The sequence below is a fragment of the Phyllostomus hastatus genome, unplaced genomic scaffold, assembly GCF_019186645.2.
Source record: "Phyllostomus hastatus isolate PE091 unplaced genomic scaffold, TTU_PhHast_1.1 phas_contig_113, whole genome shotgun sequence".
Lineage (NCBI taxonomy): Eukaryota > Metazoa > Chordata > Mammalia > Chiroptera > Phyllostomidae > Phyllostomus > Phyllostomus hastatus.
Genome location: NW_025333530.1, coordinates 5,950,216 through 5,969,009, shown reverse-complemented (window position 1 = coordinate 5,969,009; position 18,794 = coordinate 5,950,216). Strand labels below are relative to the sequence as shown.

Here is an 18,794-nt window from a genome sequence, read left to right as displayed (position 1 = left end):
GAAAATTTAATCCATTTTCTTCAACTGGATTAAATAGACTAAAATGAATGATAGTAGAGACAGTAAACAAAACATTAAATACTGGTCTAGCTTATCAAGTGCAGAAAATACATTTTTTTTTATATCTGGAACAGTCAAAAAAGAAACTAAACTGACCAGGTACTAACATAAAAGAAATCTAAGTGAATTTTTCGACTGTACTATAGTAAACTTAGAAATAAATAATAAAAAGATAATATTCTGCCCCCAGGCCTGTCACTGTTTCATCTGAAAACTTAAGAAGTTCTTAGTAGTGATTAGAAATCATAATTAGAAAATGAAACAGAGCTAAACAACAATGAAATATTACATATAAACACCTGTGGGGGAAACCACTGTAATGACTGAGAAAAATTCTATGGATTCAAATAGAAGGTAAGATGTTTTCTCAAAAAATATTCTTCAGAAAACGGTATTTAAATTTGTGTTCTTTGGAACTCTAATTGCAATTCTCATACTCTCTTTTCTTGAACATGAAAGTTCAAGATGGGCACATTGACCTGAAGTGCCTTTTAGTACATGTGAGTATGGAAAGCTCACAGAGCTCATCTGATAAGAGGCAAAGAAATCTAGCACAGATCTGATGTTAAAAAAAAATCACTTAAGCCCTGGTTATGTGGTTCAGTTGGTTGGAGCTTTGTCCCATACACCAGAAGGTTGTAGGTTTGATCCCTTGTCAGGGCACATACACAGGTGGCAGGTTCCTGGTCTGAGCACATGCAGGAAGGTGGTAGGTATGGGGAGGAAGCCCATCGGTGTACCTAAAAATCAATAAAAACATATCCTTGGGGGAGGATTAAAAATCACTTAAAAATAATAGACTCTGGCTACATTATAGATATTAAAATATATCCCAAGGGTACAAATAGGGAAAAAGTCCTCTAATACTTTGTATAAAGGGGTAATTGTGGCTTAGAATAAAAATTTCAATGATTGTATAATGTACTGATTCTAAAAGTGGTTATGTAATCTGGAAAATTTACTGTGACTCAAAAAGTTTTGATACATTCATGTGTCATATGTTAGGAGTTTCAAGAAAAGTATTCTATGACGTATGAGATAAAGCAAACAGTATTCTGAATTAATATTTATAGAGCATGTGTTCTAATATTTATACTAATGTATACATATTTGGTTATTTTACATATTCAGATACAGATTATTGTAAAATATTCTAACTGGCAAAATAGGGAGATCATTTTATATTTGCAGTTACCTTAACCTTGGACATACTTAGTTAATGACCTTAATGCACATATTAGAAAAGAAGAATGACTGGAAATTACTTAGGTAACTTTTGAATTTTAGGGATTAGAAAACGGACCACATAGTAAAGCCAACAAGTGACAAGGAAAATGATGATGAAAAGGACAAATTAACAAAAAATATAAGAAACAAAATAAAACATGAAAGCTGACGCTTTTAGGCCAATAAACTAAGCAAACTTCTGCCAAAATTAATTAAACAAAAGGGAAGGCAGAAAGAGAAATGATGTGAGGATTATACCTGCAGATGTAGTAGAGATATAAAAAAATCATGAAAGAATATAGTGAATAGCTTTCTAGAAATACATCAGCAAGGCTTTTATAGGAAAGCAGATTCACCTGTAGAGTAAGGATTTAAGTGTTTTGGCCATGTTATATTTGAGATAATCTTTATATATTGAGCAAGCCAAGTTAGCCAAGCAAGTTTTGGAGATACATACAGATTTTGGAGTTACTGGCTTATATATGTTTAAAGCAGGTCCATTTGGAAGCTGTTTTAAGACCTGAGATGAGAGAAATCTGAACTAAGGCAATGCAAGTGGGACTAAGAGGGTATGGAATTAAAAGATAGAACTGAAATATATTTAGGTTCATGAAAGTAGATGACTGTAGGAAGGGAATATCTACCTACCATTTCCTAGCTAAGAGTTAAGGAAATGATTAGAGTTAGGAAATGAGAAGTTTATTACTTCCAACTGAATTTCCCAGCCCAGTGTATTAGATAAAAAATTTGGAAGTTCCCTTTGTAGAGAGGTTTATTGGCACGTGATTGAGTAAAACTTAGGGAAATGACCTTACTTTCAATGCTTTAACTTTATTCAATTTGAAAAATTTTCAGTTTTATTACTTATAAATCTTAAAAAGCAATTAATATAGTTTTAAAACACAAAATTTAATTGTAGATTAATTTAGCTGAAACTAGTGTAATGAGTAAAGTTTCTTGGCAGAGATACTACCAAAATAAGCTGATCTTCAAGTAATAATTTATTTAATACAGTTCTCACTGTAGGTTTTCAAATTGGGTTTACAATAATTTTTTTTCCTGCAAAGGGAATAATGACTAAGACTGTTTGATCTTTAGGCAAATTTGTGGGAGGACATCCAGTTTTGTTAGATGTTTGTAAGAACAGTTACCCTAAACTTGCTGATGAGTAGAATGCAGATGCTATTGTGCAGACTATGGCCGTTTTTGTACATTTTGGGTGAATAAGCTACTCGTGTATTTTCTCTACGTGGATTTTTAAACTTTAAAGAAGAAAAAATATTTTTTTATAAAGTTATCTTTCACAGTTTACATTAGGCAGAATTTCCTTTGTCTTTAGCAATACAGGAAAAAGGTTGAAAAGTATTTTTGAATTCATTTCTTGAGCCTTTGAATCCACCGGTCCTCAACTTTTACTATTCTGGTGTCTGCCATCCTGGGTGTTGTAGGTGAATCTGACTCAACAGACAGCATTTGGGCCCTTGTTTCCTTGCTGTGTATTGTTTCTTAATTAAAGTGTTAGTGGTGATCAATATGCTTTATACTATTATGTTATTTGAGACTCATGCTATTTTAAATCACAGCTATAAATAAATATTTTTATAGAATGTGAAATAGTAGAGAACAGAAAATTACAATAAAATGAGAGTTGTTACTTTAAACTGACATTTTAAAATGTTTTAATTTTTTAGAATTATACACCTGAAACACATAATTTTATCAGTTACCCCCTAAAATTCAATAAAAATTTTAAAAAGATAAATAAAATGTTTAAATTTTATTCTATACATATATTTAAATAAAGCATTAAAAAGATAATAGATCAATTATGCTTTCTTTTTCTTTACAGAAGGTGATAACAGAACTTATAAAAGTGAAGAATTTTTAGAGAAGGTGACAAAAAGAAAGAAAAATGCCAAAACCAGTAAGTATATTTATTTTACTTTTGCCACTACTTACATAGCATTAAATTCCTTTTGGAACAAGACCAAGTGTTATGGTAGAGTTGTTGGGAAGAAAAAGACACTACTGTTACTGTTATTTATTTTAGACAAATGTGGCTGGAGTGCAGTATTATGTAGGCCAGTGAAGAAGAGGTATAGGTAACATCACAGTTAAAATTAAAATTTGTGGGTTCTAGGATCAAACTGTTCAGTGCTTGTCCTGGATCTGCTACTTAACTTGAGTGCATTTGTTAGATTAGTTCAGTCTCTCCAATTCTTAATTTCCTCATATATAAAATGGAGATACATATGATGAGCATTAGAAGAAGTTGGTATACATTCAGTGCTTAGTAAATAACAACTTACTGTTAAAAGGAGGAATGAGAGGTTCATGCATTAATATTTGTCTCATAATCCTGGCTTTGGTGCTGGTGATACCACTGCTGATATATTATATAGTCTTAGATATTTTTTACTTAAGGGTACATGTGTGTTCATTTTACTTAGTTTTATAATAATGTAGTTCTTCACTAAGTCTTATTCTTTTTGTCTTAAGATAAATGTTCTTTATTTAACAAACTTCAGGGTTTTTTTTTTTTCAGTAATTTTCTTTTGGGCAGTTATAAGAAAATTATTGGTTATACTTACTGGAATTTTCTGGCGTGCATATCACTCTGGAATTACTTTAAAGACTTAGCAGGCAACAAAGTGTGCGTTATTTGAGGGAGAGAAAAGTAAAAAGAAATAAAAGTCATAACCATCAGAAAGGAAGAAGTAAATTTTTCTATTTGCAGTTACTAGAACTAATAACTGAATTCAAGATTGTTGGACAGAAGGTTACATTTTAAAAAATTGGGTTTTTATATATACTAACAGCAAAATTAAAAAAAATTACTTGTAACAGCATCAAAGACATAAAATACTTAGAAATAAATTTACAGAATCTGTACAAGATTTCTATACTGAAAACTTCTGGGGAACTAAAGACCTAAATATACAGATAAGTATATATTGTCTAGATAGGTCTAGAAAACATCAGGATGTCAATTCTCCTTAAATGTAATGGTAGATTGATTGTAATTCCAATCAGTTAAATCTTAGCAGGCTTCTTGGACTAAAATTGACTAGCTGATTGGTTGTAAAATGTATATGGAACTGCCAAACCAAAATTTATATGAAATAGCTAAAGCAATTTTTAAAAAGAACAAAGTTGGAAAACTTTAACACTCCTGAATTTCAAGACTTATTCACAAGCTATAAAAATAAGAAAGTGTGGTACTGTTGAAAGAATAGCTAATCGAATTGATGGACAAAAATACAACTACACACATTATAATGAAAATACTATTATTTTCAAGAAGGTTATCATAGAATTCAATGACAAAATTAAATTGTTTCCAACAAATGATATTGGAACAAAAACTTATCCATACAGAGAAGCATGAGCATAAACCCTTATCTCATACTGCCATTACGCAGAACACTAGCTCAAAATGGATCATAGACCTAAATGCAAATGCCCAAATTATAAAATTTCTGAAGAAAACACGAGGAAACATTTTTGCAACCTTGGGGTAGGCAGAGTTTCTTAAAGAACACAGAGTGTTTGAACCATTAAAAAAATTGGATTTCATCAAAATTAAAAACAGTAATAAGAAAAATGGTAAGGCAGAATAGTCCCAATATAAAGTTCTTACAGAACTCAGTAAGACTAGTTTTTTTAAAGTGGAGAAAATCTTTGAACAAATACTTCACAAAAGAACATATATTAATGACCAACAAACACTTGAAAAGATCCTCAATATCTTTAGTTATCAGGGAAGCACACGTTAAAACTATAATGAGATACAACTTGTACTCATTAGAAGGGCTAAAATTGAAGACTGATGGTATCAAATTGGTAAGTATGTGATCAACTGGAACTCTAATATATTTCTCAAAGGAATGTGGAAGTTTGCAACTGCTTTGGAAAACTTTTTGTCAGTGTAATTGAGTGGAGATTATTTATTCCTTAGGGTAAGGATTCAAAATTGTACATACAGCTGGGTATGAACTATGTGTTGTCAATGCATAAAAATTCTGAAAGAAAATGTTTTAAGCTATTAAAAGTAATATATTTAAAGAAAAGGAAAACAATAATTTTTCCTGTAAACTTTTTAGCTCAGTGTTCAATTAGTCACCCCTGCTCTCCACTCTCCCAAAAATGAAAAAGAAGAATAGAATTTCAGAATGGAGGCTTGGAGAAATTTAATTTGATCTTCATATTTTACACTGATCTTGTTGGCCCAGTTTTATGCTTAGTAGATACGTAACCTAGGCCAAGTGACACCTTCTGTAGATGTTTTTTAAATTGTAAAATAAAGTTGATTTAATAATGTGCTTTGATCACCTCAGAAAATTACCGTTAGGATGAAATGAAAAGGCTTTAAAAGTTGCCTTATAGTGCTTTTATGTTAAAGATACTGATGTGATATTTGTATTTATGTCATTTATGTTAATGTCTAGTAGGTTTATTCTTGTTACATTTAAATGAATTAATATCTTAAAATTTTCTGTTTTAATTTCTAATGTGGTATATGATTATATGTAACCCACTAAACAAAAGTGTTTTGGGATGTTTTGTAATTTCTAAGAATATAAAGAGGAAGTTTGAGGACTTCTGGCTTAAGGCGTTACTGTTTTTTGTAATTGAAGGTGAGTTACTGCTATGTTGGGTTGCAGCCAGCAGGAAGGAAGGAAAAACCATAGGGAAGCATGTTAACTTGCTAACATGCCTCATACCTTGCTTTTATGCCTCAGCGTGGAAGTGGCCTGTATCTCCTCTGCTCATGCTCTGTGGGTAAGAGCTTAGTCAGATAGCCGTATCTGTTAGCAAGAGATACTGTTCTGTAACTCAGTGTCCAACTAATTTTTTTTACATTTTGGTGGTCAGATAATAAGCATTTTGTATCACAATTATCATGTTTAGCTTAAAAGAGAAAAATTATATGATAAATTTAGAGGGAGCAGTTGCTAAAATTAAACAACTATTCATGATTTAAAAAACAAAAACCAATACTCTGAAGCTAGGTATAGAAGAAAAGCTACAGCAAAAGCTGTTAATATGTTAACAATGGAACCATTTCTTTTAAAATGGAACAAGATAAAAGATACACACATCACTGTTGCTCTTCAACAATGAACAGAGAAACCTATGCAGAAAAACAGGCCAAAAGCTCAAAAACTGGAAAGGAAAAACACTGTTTTGAAGATGTTATGGAAGAAACTCCCAGAAACTTGGTTCTCCTTGCTGACACAGTAAAGAATTACAGATCAGCAAATCTGTTAGCATGCAATCAGGGTTTATTGGTGATTCATTCTCATGGAAGAGAGCAGGCCTAGCTAAGGTGGGGGGTGAAAGACACAGGCAAAACAGGGTAAGGGTGGTCAAATGCTGGGGTGGCCTGAGGCATGTGATCAAACAGCAAAGAGCTAGAGTCCTTTGTTTTGAGGACTTACATAGTTGGTGGGATGAGGGTGAAGAAGTTACATATCAATTGACAGGTAAAGATGGTGCCAGCTTTCCTGGGGGGACGTGACTACCCAAACTTAGGTATGTGTAGGAGTCTGTTAGCCCAAATCTTTTATCTTGCTCCAGACTGCATTTGTATATTTTATAAAACAGATATGTGACAGAAAGCAGTTAATTAAAGTTGGGGCAGTTACCCACAGTTATTGATGGGCTCTTTCTATAAGCAGTAGAGACTCCCTCATAAACAGATAGTGAGCAGAGGTAGGCAGTTAACCAAAGTTTTATGGGCTTCTTCCTTTGGGCACTGTGGATCCTCTCCTGCCTTTCAGGTCTTAGGGTGAAAGCACAGGTTCAAAGGTTTTTGTTCCCAGATAGTGGAGAAGATTCATAGAATTTCAAGGGCTGCCCTCCCATGTTAGCATGGTGTTTCTTGTGGAGTTGGAACACCTGTTAATATTATCAGACCAGGCTTAGGACTGCTGAGTTAGTGTGAGACATGTCTCCCTCTTCCTCCGTGCCTTGGTTTGCTACCTATCCTACCTAACAAAGATGTTAAGATCCTTCTTTTATATAAGGGACTAGCAAATTATGGCCCATAGACCCAGTTTAGCCCGCTACATGTTTTTGTATAGCCTGTAAACCAAGATTGGTTTTACATTTTCAATGTTGGAAAAAAATCAAAAGAATAATATTTCACTTGTGAAAATTATATGAAATTCAAATTTCAGTGTATAAAGTTTTATTGGGACATAGTATGCTTTATTATCTATAACTGCTTTGTTGCTATAGTAGCATAGTTGAGTAGATACAGCAGGCTTTATGGTCCACAAAGCCTAAAATATTTACTATTTGGTCCTTTACAGGAAGAGTTTTTTGGCTCCTGGTATATGTAAACACAAAGATTTACAGGCTTATTGTAACAGTTGGCAAGGGAACTGATAAAAGGATTGATTAAAAACCAATTGCATTTCTATAGGAGCAAAACCATAAAAAAAATTAGAAAGGTATTTCATCATTTTCACAATCCTGTATTGGAAAGCCTTTAACCTAGATGAGTTTTAATATTTGGGATTTTTTGGATTGTAGAAAGCTAATAGGCCATATTTATGTGTACGTGCCATTATCATGAAACTTTTGTTGTCTGTTGCGCTATCTCAAAAACAATACTTCTGTAGATCAGTATGTGAATATTCATTAGAAGTGGGGTGAATTAATTCACTAGTTAGTTTCATATCACTCTAAGACAAGTTTTTTTGGTAGAAATTAGCTAATAAACTTCATTTTTTAATATTTTTAGGGTGTCAGGGGATTGTGGGCCTGTATTTATAATAGCTATGAAACCATAATGAACTAGGAGAAAGATATCTTAACAAATGGTTAATAAGATTTTTATGGAGAAATTTATAAGTACTTTTTTGAAAGACATTAAAGAGGACCTAAAATCTCAGAACCATAGCCATGGATAGGGGAGTCAGTATTGAAAAGTTGTCATTACCCCAAGAGAATTGGTTGTGTTAATGAATTTAGTGTAGTTCCAGTGTAGATCATGATAGGATATTGATTATGATTTATAATGATAAGTTTACAATTTTATATGAAGCCAAGAGAAAGAACAAAGAGCTAAGAATAGTTAAAATAGTTCTGAAGATAATGAGAGGAGACTTGCTCTACCAGATATCAAGATTTATTGATATCAAGATATAGTAATTAAGACAATATACATTGTTTTAATAGTATTGGCAGAATGGCTAAATTGACCAATGCAACAGAATTATTACAGATTCAGACCCATATCTCTAGACATTTGATTTGGTGACAGTCATCTTTGTGGTATGACTTAACTAATCAGTATACATCATTTGAATATATTAAATCTCCATATCTTTATCCTAATGGGGATTAAAGAATGAAATGGTACTTCTTCAGATCATAAGCAAAAATCATTGAAGACAACTTATGAAAAGTAAAACTTTAGTAGGAAAATATTAAATGTGTATTGATTAGTTAATATCCTGATTTTGGAGTGGAGAAATATTTCTTATATATGGCACAAAAAAACCGTAAACATTGATAAATTCAATATTAAAATTAAGGATATGTTTACTATAAAGAAGGCACTTTATAAAGTAGAGTGACAAACTTCTAACTGGTAGAAAACCTTTTTTGTAACACAAATAACTGACAAAGTACCTAGGATATATAAAGATTTCCTACAAAGGAGTAAGAAAAAGACAACCCAAGTAGAAAAATAAGCGGTAGACAAAAACAGACATTTCAAATATGAGGAGACAATAAACACTGTATTAGTTTTATGTTGCTCTATAAAAAGTTGCTGCAATTTTAAAAGTTTAAAACAATATCCATTTATATCTTTCAGTTTTGTAGGTTAGCAGTGTGGGATGATGTGACTGGGTTCTCTGTTCAAGGTTTCACTACCCTGAAATCAAGATTTAGCTCAGCTGCCTTCTCATCTAGAGCTTGGGGTTCTCTTCCAAGCTCATTCCTTTTATTGGGACAATTGATTTCCTTGTAAAATGATGATTTTTTTTTTAACTGGAAGATGAAGTTCCCATCTTCTTACTAACTGTTGGCCAAGGGTCACTCTTAGCTCCTAGGGGCTGGCGTCATGTTCTTGTCCCACGACCCTACCTGTTCAGCAATGGAAAACCTTCTTTTGTGTCAAATTCCTCTCCGAATTTTGAATCTCTCTGACTCGTATAACCACTCAGAGAAAATGCTTTGCTTTTAAAGGGTTCACATGATTAGCTTAGGCCCAGTCACATAATCTTCCTATTTAAAGTTCAACTTACTAGTATCCTTAAGGATATCTGCAAAATTCCCTTTGTCATATAACATAATCATGAGAGTAACACCAGGATGGAGGTTCTGGGGGCCATCTTAGAATTCTGCATCCCACCCACAGGAAAATGTCTCAGCCTCATTAGGAACCAGGGGTCTGTCTGCACGTTAAGACCATAATAAAATCTTGTTTACATCCACTATATTTGTCAGACATTTAAAAAAATCTGTTAATGCCCACTATTGGTGAAAATACAGATCAGCAAGAATTCTTACACACTGTTGATGAGAATTTAAGTTGATACTGTCATGTTGGAAGACAAGTTAGCATTACATGGTAAAGTTGAAGGTATGCATAATTTATTTCCCAGGAATTCTTCTGAGTACCATATTTTTGGACCATAAGACGCACCTAGGTTTTAGAGGAGGAAAGTAGGACAAAAAATTTTGAGGCAAAAAAATGTGATAGAATATTTAATAACATAAATAACATAATATTTCACCAATGTAAATGTAAACAGAACTGAACAGCAGCATTAACAACCATTATTCCTCCCAAATAATGGGAGGTGAGGGAAGTGTGTCTTACAGTCCAAAAATACGGTATATACTTCCAGGGAAACTGGTCTGGGCACATAGGCACTAGGAGACATGTATAAGAATATTCATAGCAGTATTATCCTTAATGGTAAAAATTGGAAACTGTCTATTGACAGGAAAATGGGTAAATAAATTGTTGGCTAATATAGATTGTATAGCAATAAAAACTACTTAACAACATCAGTGAATCTTAGATCTATAATTGTGGAAAACCAAACTACAGTGTGATACACTTTTTGTTAACTTTTTTTATCAAATATATCATATATCATGAGTTGATGCATTTTCATAAAATATACTCATGTAACCATTGCCCACATCAAGAAAGAATACTTCATAAGTAAGTACTGTATAATTTTAATATAGTTAAAAATCAAGAAAAGTGAAATTGTACAAGAAAAATTGACTTTACATATAGATACTACATTTGTGATAGAACTGTGCTCTTTTAAAAAAGCAACAGAATGACAAACACAAAATTCACATTAGTGCTTACCTGTGGGGATTGGGGACAGGGAAATTCACAAAGAAGAAATACACTGGTATAGGCAATATTATTTGTCATTTCTCATTAAGGGATAATGACAGATTAATGGGTAAATGAAAACTTTACTCACAAAATTTCTGACTCTAAACATGTGGGTTTTTTTCATATCCAGCAATTCTCCAATTCTGGGTGGATATCAATTGTATGTCCTGTAATTTAATTCATTCTGACACCACCTACCTGGAGTTTAGCAGAGACCCGGCAGGTTAGTGGCTCAGCCCCATAAGACTGCCTTGCACACTTCAGACACCAGTCACAAGTAGTAGGTCCCAGATTATGCACACTTTTACCTAGTTTGGCTACAAGTTGGGGATTTCCATGATTCCCTCCTCAGTTTCTATAATTTGTTATAATAGCTCACAGAACTCAGAGAAGCACTTTACTTACTAGTACTGGTTCTGTCCTTGTAGAATTTGGGTGTACCATCTTTGCATGTGGGCGCATTCACCAGCTTGGAAGCTCACTGAACCCCTTCATTTTGGGTTTTTATGAAACTTCCATTATGTAGACATGATTGATTAAATCATTGACCATTGATGATGAACTCAGTTCCTACTCTCCTCCCTGAGGTTGGGGTGAGTGGCTCTAATAACGTTGTTGGTTCTTCTAATCACATAGTTGGTTTCTCTAGCTAATACCCCACCACCCCCATAGTGATGCTATTTAAGATCCCATCTAGAGTCCACTCATTAGCATAAACTCTGGTATGTATGAAAGGGGCTTATTATGAATAACAAAAGAGGCTCCTCACATCTCTTAGGAAATTCCAAGGGCTTTAGGAGCTCTTCCAGGAACCAGGATGAAGACCAAATATATGTATTTCTTATTATGTCACAATTGGTTTTATTTTATTATGTTTTATTTTATTATGTTTTATTGTTTATATATGTTACATGTATTTTATGTGTATCAATAGTTCCTGATACTACTTTAAAGAAGGAACGATCTATAAGGTTTATTTGATTTAGGGAAGGTAGAAGATCTATAGGTATACAAGTTATGGTTTTTAGAATGAGTAAAAGGTGTAAGGAGAAGTCAGTCTGATTTAGAGTTCTAATAATAGTGGAGTTAAAGTTTAAAAGATATATTTGCACCACATCATTGTGAATTCTAAGTAAAGATGCTATTCTGGATTTAAAATTATTTTGGTCAAGGCATGTTAAGTTTTTGGTAAAATAATCCAACTAGAAAGGTATTTACACACAAAAATGTTAAGAGTTTAAAATAGAATCTAACAAAGGGCAGGATGAATGTTTTTTATAAAGTGAAGAATACATTTGTAGTATAAATAAAACTATCTGATTTTTGTGTTTAAAGAAATATGAGATAGTGAATGACATTCAAAGAATTCCAAGTTATACCTCAGTTGAAATACCTGCTCTACATTTGATATTAATGTGTCATTGTGCACATGATGGAAACTCCTTCAATTTCTATAGAAATGAGCATATCTCCTAGTATTGTTGCAGGGGCTACATGACATGAGAATATGGAAAACTCATGGCTTAGTGTCTAGTATATGTTAGGAATTCATAAAAGTTCTTAAAAGAAGATTTCATAAGATCTTTGTTTTGCAAGTAGATTTAAGGTTTTCTATAATTAAAATCAAACCTTATCACTTTATCTATTAAAGAAACTGTTAGATACAGTTATGCATTTGCTCTTTACTGCCTGCGTATTATATCATTTTATTTTAGAAATCAGATAAAAGTATTTTCTCTTGAGTAATAAGTGTATTCTGCCCTGACTGGTGTGACTCAGTTGGTTGAGCATTGTCCTGCAAAGCAAAAGGTTGCCGGTTCGATACCTGCAGCCTTGGTGTTGAAGGCCAAGGCAACCATTTGGTGTTTCTCTCACACATCATCATTTCTCTCCTTCTCTTCTCCCTCCTTTTCCCTTCTCTCTAAAATAAATTTTTTTTAAAGTGTATTCTCTTTCCTACTGATTATTTCTTTTGTTTTTATTATAGATCAACGTACGAGTAACCACAATGGATGCTGAGCTGGAATTTGCTATCCAGCCCAATACAACTGGCAAACAACTTTTTGACCAGGTATGGTTTAACCAGATGAAATATGCAACTTTTGACACCATAGTGTGAATGCTGTTGCACTTCATTCTGTTTTTCTATACCTTTACTAATAGTGCAACATTGTAGCACTGGAATTTTTCACAGTACCTATTCAGGTATCTTGAACAGCTGTGTAGATATTCCTTCTCATTCCTAGATTTGTGTGATAGAATTAAAAAAAAATAAATAGTAGCAGTTTGTGTTCCCCTCAATATTTCCAGTACCCACCTGGCACTGTACAAAATTATCACAATATTATTGACTATATTCCCTATGCTGTACTTTTAATCCCCAGGATTGTTCTATAACTACTAATTTGTATTTCTTAATCCCTTCACCTTTTTTTAATTATTATATTTATTGGGGTGACATTGGTTCATTAGGACATATCGGTTTCAGGTATATATTTCTCTGATACATGATTTGTATATTGTATTGTGTGCTCACCACCCAAGTCAAATCATCGTCTGTCACCGTATATTTGGCCCCCTTCACCCTTTACTACTCCTCTACCCCCTTCCCTCTGGTAACCACCATGCTATTGCCTGTATCTATGAGTTTCAATTTTATATCCCACATATGAGTGAATTAATTGTATGGTTTTTAGCTTTTTCTGACTGACTGACTTTCCTAGAATAATATTCTCAAGGTCCATCCATATTATATTTATATCTGCTATGCAAATCATTGTAATGAAGGCTAAAAGGAAATCTGAGACATTCCACCTAGTGGAATGGGTGCATATTCTAGACAAATGGGGTGGCAGGAGCAAAGACACAGGGAATTATAGGCTGTAAGTAGGCACCAAATGACACTTCGATGTCATAGGCTTGTTTGCTAGCCTGGTATTAGAACATGGATGTCATGTTAAGGAACTTGGATTACTGATTTTTGTCTTTTTCTCTCTCCTGAGTGCACATTTTAGTCACCCATGGTTTAAAAAAAAATGGGGTATGGGCAGTGTGTGGAAACTACCTCTAGAAATTCCAATTTTATTATCTAGGGCCTACTTTAAACCATTAGTTTTGTTTTTGTTTTTTAGTTTAAGCTCCTCAGGTAATGCTGTATGTAATGTTCTGAGTAATAAGTTATTGAGAAAAGGAGGAGAAAGAGATTGTTATCCAGGGTCAGGTGATTAAGGTGAATTGATAATTGCAGAGAGGAGGGAAGTGATGTATCTTGCATGGCCTGAGACTTCTAACTTTTACTTATGAACGAGAGAGCAATAGTCTGTGGTCAGATTAATTTGGCCTTAGAGCAGCGATTTTCAACTGGTGTGCTGCAAGAATTTTTAAAACATGCAACACCTGACTATTTAGTCAGGGGCACTGACCCCTTTACCCTTAAATTGTCAATAAAAAAATGACATCTAACACAACAGTAGCCGTTCAGAGTGAATGAATCAAAATTACTCCTATTTTGCCCTGGCTGGGTAACTCAGTTGCTTAGAGGATCAACCTGATATGCCAAGGTTTTGGCTTTGATTCCCTAGTCAGGACACATACAAAAATCAATCAATGAGTGCATGAATGGGTGGAGCAACAAATCAATGTTTCCTTCTCTCTGTCTGTCTCTTCTCTCTCTCCTCTGCCCCCTCTTACCTCCTCCCAACTCTGTTTCTCTTTCCCCCCCTTTCTCTCCTGTCTCTAAAATCAATAAAATTTAAAAATTATACCTATTTTTGTCATATTGGCAAAATATATATTTTGGTATGCTGCAGAATTTTAGTACATAGTTTATGTGTGCCATGAGATCAAAAAATTTGAAAATCACTGCTTTAGAAAATGAGGGAGTTTCTTGTGTTACAGCAGTAAATAGTCTATTATGTATCTTGGTTTTAATAGGTGATGTTCTATCACATACCTATCCAAATATAATAATGCAATACAAATTTAAAATTCCTGGAAAATTGTTTCTCTTCTTGAGACAGTGGTATACTTAATCTCCTGATTAGGTAATTAATGATCTTCAAAGCTCTGATAATGTCTTTTTGAAAGATGAAAGGCTTTTTCTGTGTGTATGTAAGCAAATTTTTAAAGCAAACTCATAAGCAGCTACATTCATTCTACATTATAGGTGTTTTACCTTGTGCATTAATATCTACTTACGTTGATTCTTCTAGACCTCCTATTTGTTAAATATATAGCCTATCTTATTTGAATAAAAATATGAATGAATTAGCATTTATTGTACTTCATAGCAAGTTGAAATGTTATTTAAATGAGTGAAATGCTTGTGGTAACAAAAACTAACCAGCAGGTGGATCTTTTTGGTATTGATACTGAGAAATAAATTTGTTATTTATTAAGCAGAATTGTTTTAGTTTGGATACCAGGGATAATGAAACTCCTGGATAATAGAAATAAATATTACTATTTATTGTAATGCAGTAATGTATAGTAGTTTAAAAATATGGGCTCTGCAGCCATACCTGCCTGCAGTAGAGTCCTTAGCTATAGCTGTTTAATTTGGGACAGATTCCTGCCTTTGCCTCATTTTTCTCCATCGTACAATTAGGATGATGATAACATTGCTCCCTTAGAAGTGAGACTTGAGATCTCATGTAAAGTATATAGAACAGTATTTTACATACATGCACACAGCACGCACATGTATACTGTATGTCATTCATTGTAAATGAAGGTCTAGATTAAGGATTGTTATCTCTTAACAATTCTTAATAGTCGCTGTTCTGTTTCTTGGCATTCCTTCACTCAGAGCCTGAGTGTAAGGATCTAAAAGCAGGCTTTACCTTGGGTATAGTGAGTATATGGGGTGAGCTAGCAGGTAGGTAGGTTCAGGGTTAGGCCAGGAACAGACCAAGAGGGTAGGGGTCCTCTCAAATGAGGGTACATAGCTACATGAGTCCACCTGCAGCAAAGTCTCTCTTCTAATTATGATGTTGGCTTGAGGCCATCTGCTGTGTGTAGGAGGCTCTAGTTGAGTGCTTAACATTCATTGTTCACTGCGGACTCTTCTTTACTAGCCTCATCTTTCAGCTCTACTTGGGGGATTACAGTAGAGTATTTATAACCTCAAAGGAGTGCTCCCCATCCATGATCTTTTAGGATGCAAGAAAAAAATACTAAAAATGTTTATATTTTTGTCTTTCATCTTTCAATTATTTTAAAAATATGTGCTTTATATGTATGATAGCATGTGTATAACTTACAAATAAAGATACATATATTGTAGTTATGTGCCCAAGCATTTTTTTTTACTTATACAGGATGGGGGAAAATAGGTTTCCAGTTGTTCCTATGGAAAATAGTAGAATACTTATTAATACAAGAATAAATTCTGTTTTGTGTACTCACAACTGTAAACATACTTTTGCCTCACCCTGTGCATGTATGTGATTGGGAGGTTCTGAGAACACTTTCAGAAGTAGTCAAAGAGCTGTCGGAAATACAGGACCTCTTTAGGAATTTCACAGCTGAGCGCTCTTGCTCTTCCTGGTGTTTGTTGTGGTAGCCTCAAGTTAAGACTACTATAGGTGCCTACTGTGGCAACTCCCCTTTAGCACTGTGAATCACACAAAGCCTGGAGGCAGAAACTGTGGCCAGCTACTTTGATAGACTTTTCTCTCTTATCCCTGACCTGTGTAAATTTCCTTCACTGCCATTCTGAGCAGGAATGTTTTCTGTGGCTCTGCTGCCAAAGATGAATTATCTGGGTGAAAGTTCTGTTGTTTGGCATTGGTTAGATTTTGCATCAGTATGAGTTTTTACAATATATCCCAGATCATCCAGAAATTTGTCAGGTTTGGGGTTTTTATTTATGGTAACCTTTCTTAGCACAGCTAAATAACTTTTCCTCTTTTTAATTTGGTGTATGTGTGTGTGTGTGTGTATCATTTCAGTGAAATTTTTCAAGAGAAAGAAAGCAAACTGAAGGCTTCAGTTTTGCTATCTTGAAACCAAAAGCCTGGCATATTTTTATGGTATTTTTGAAAAGATTTTATTTATTTATTTTTAGAGAGAGGGGAAAGGAAGGAGAGAAACATCGATAGGTTGCTTTTCACATGCCCCCAACTGGGGACCTGGCTGGCAGCCCAGGCATGTGCCCTGACTGGAATTGAACAGTGACCTTTCAGTTTTCGAGGCGTTACCTAACCCACTGAGCCATACCAGTCAGAGCACCTGGCATGTTGTTAGATTTAAAAGTTAAAAAAAACAACAACAATATTTACCACTTAAGAACTAATGTTGAATCTTGCGGTAAAGTTTTTTTAAATGTTAATAAACTCTAATTTCCTCTGGCTCAGTTTTCTCATTTTATTTTAAATACAGATTTTTAAAAATATGTTAAGTATTGGTACAATCTTGGCTATAAGTCCTAGATTACCACTTTATTTACTCTTAATACTTTTGAGTGCCTACCACAGACTAAGCATTCTTTGAGATGACATATATATTAAGATGAATAGACATACTGCCAGTACAGTTAATTATGATATGATAGAGCACTTGTTTTTATAGCAGTATAGGTAAAGTACTGTGGGAACATCAAGGAACAAGTGATTTGTTTATTTGATTTGGATGATAGCAGAGCTTCATTCACAGAAGCATGTTAATTGAGCTGGGCTTTAAGGAATAAATTATTCAACAGGTGGTCAAAGTACAGAAGAACATTGTAGACAGAGGAAAAAGCAAAAGCAAAGCTGAAGAAGGATAAAATTCATGGCATGTTCCCAGAATGGTTTCTTGTCCCGTGAGGGAAGAACATAGAATGTATAATGGTGAGTGAAGGGAAGGAGTAGGGGTTATCACCAGCTGGATAACCTGGGCTGTGGCATTTAAATGTCTTCAGAGACTCTTTGTCACCAAAATGGTACTGTTTGCCTTGCCTAACTGATAGTGTAGTTGTGGGGGTAAATGGAACATGGGGGTGCAAGATTTTATTTATTTATTTATTTATTTATTTAGAGAAATGGAAAGGGAGGGAGAAAGAGAGAGAGAAACACTGATCAGTTGCCTCTCACTGACTGGGAATTGAACCAGTGACCTTTCTGTTTACAGGCTGGTGCTCAATCCACTGAACCACACCAGCCAGGGCTAGGGGTACATACATTGTTTTGAATTAGTCTTTTGGGTTTCTTTGGATATATATATACCCAGAAGTGGAATCGGTGGGTGATAAGACAGTTTCATTTTTAATTTTTCGAGGAACCTCCATACTGTTTTCCATAGTGGCTACATGAGTCTGCATTTTTTGTGGCGGTAAATTGAAATAGTAAAATGGGATTACGGCAGCTCTATATCTGTTTTCCCAGACTCTTCTTGTTATCTGTTTGGATCATAATGGGAGTTGAGAAGAAAAAGGAGGTATAAAAAAATGGATCAAGTACTATTGTGAAATGACATTATAAAACTTAATATACAAACCTGAATTTAAGTTTTTAGAAATATTCCTTTAATTAACATGTTAAATTTATGAAAGAGATTCTCTATAACAATGGAATATATCTATAATATCTATATAGTTTTGTTTTTCTTCTGAAGTATAATGCCATCTAGTTATAGTATGAATATTGAAACGAAATGGACTTTCATTTTTTAAGGTGGTGAAAACAGTTGGTTTGCGTGAAGTCTGGTTTTTTGGGCTGCAGTACGTGGATAGCAAAGGTTATTCTACATGGCTCAAACTAAATAAAAAGGTAAAGTATGTATAATAACATTCAGCTAATAACTAAATTACTTGGAAGTTAATGATCTTGAATCTGTGCCAGAAAAGCTTAGGGTCTGACTGATTTGGGCTTCCTTTTGCAGTTATCTCTGCATCATTAAAGGTATCATGTCTTTTAACTCAATAAGGCAGCATTAACTTTTCTTAGAGAAAAGTTCACTTTCCTATTTGACAACTTAACACATAAGAAATATTATTAGGTGTAACCTAGTACTTTTATTCAAACATCTACAGAATAAGCTTCTTAAGACAAGTTACAGTTTGGTTATTAGGTAGGATCTGTACATTATGGATAATTTTTGTAATCACAGAATCTTTTTTCTCAGATATATTTTTTAAAAGTTTAGA

The 18,794-nt window shown here is 33.8% G+C and overlaps 1 protein-coding gene across 4 annotated transcripts in view; it reads left to right on the top strand.

Moving 5' to 3' along the window:
* The window catches only part of RDX (radixin), a 102,622-nt gene that overhangs the window by 16,133 nt on the left and 67,695 nt on the right, over window positions 1-18,794 (top strand). For 3 of the 4 annotated variants that reach the window (XM_045837895.1, XM_045837905.1, XM_045837907.1), the window contains exons 2-4: window positions 3,137-3,211; window positions 12,657-12,740; window positions 18,322-18,417. In XM_045837895.1, coding sequence (XP_045693851.1) covers window positions 3,200-3,211; window positions 12,657-12,740; window positions 18,322-18,417 — 192 coding nt within the window. In that variant the 5' untranslated portion in view covers window positions 3,137-3,199. Of the gene's footprint in view, window positions 1-3,136; window positions 3,212-12,656; window positions 12,741-18,321; window positions 18,418-18,794 lie in introns of those variants that run through there. The other variant, XM_045837911.1, reaches the window with a different exon arrangement.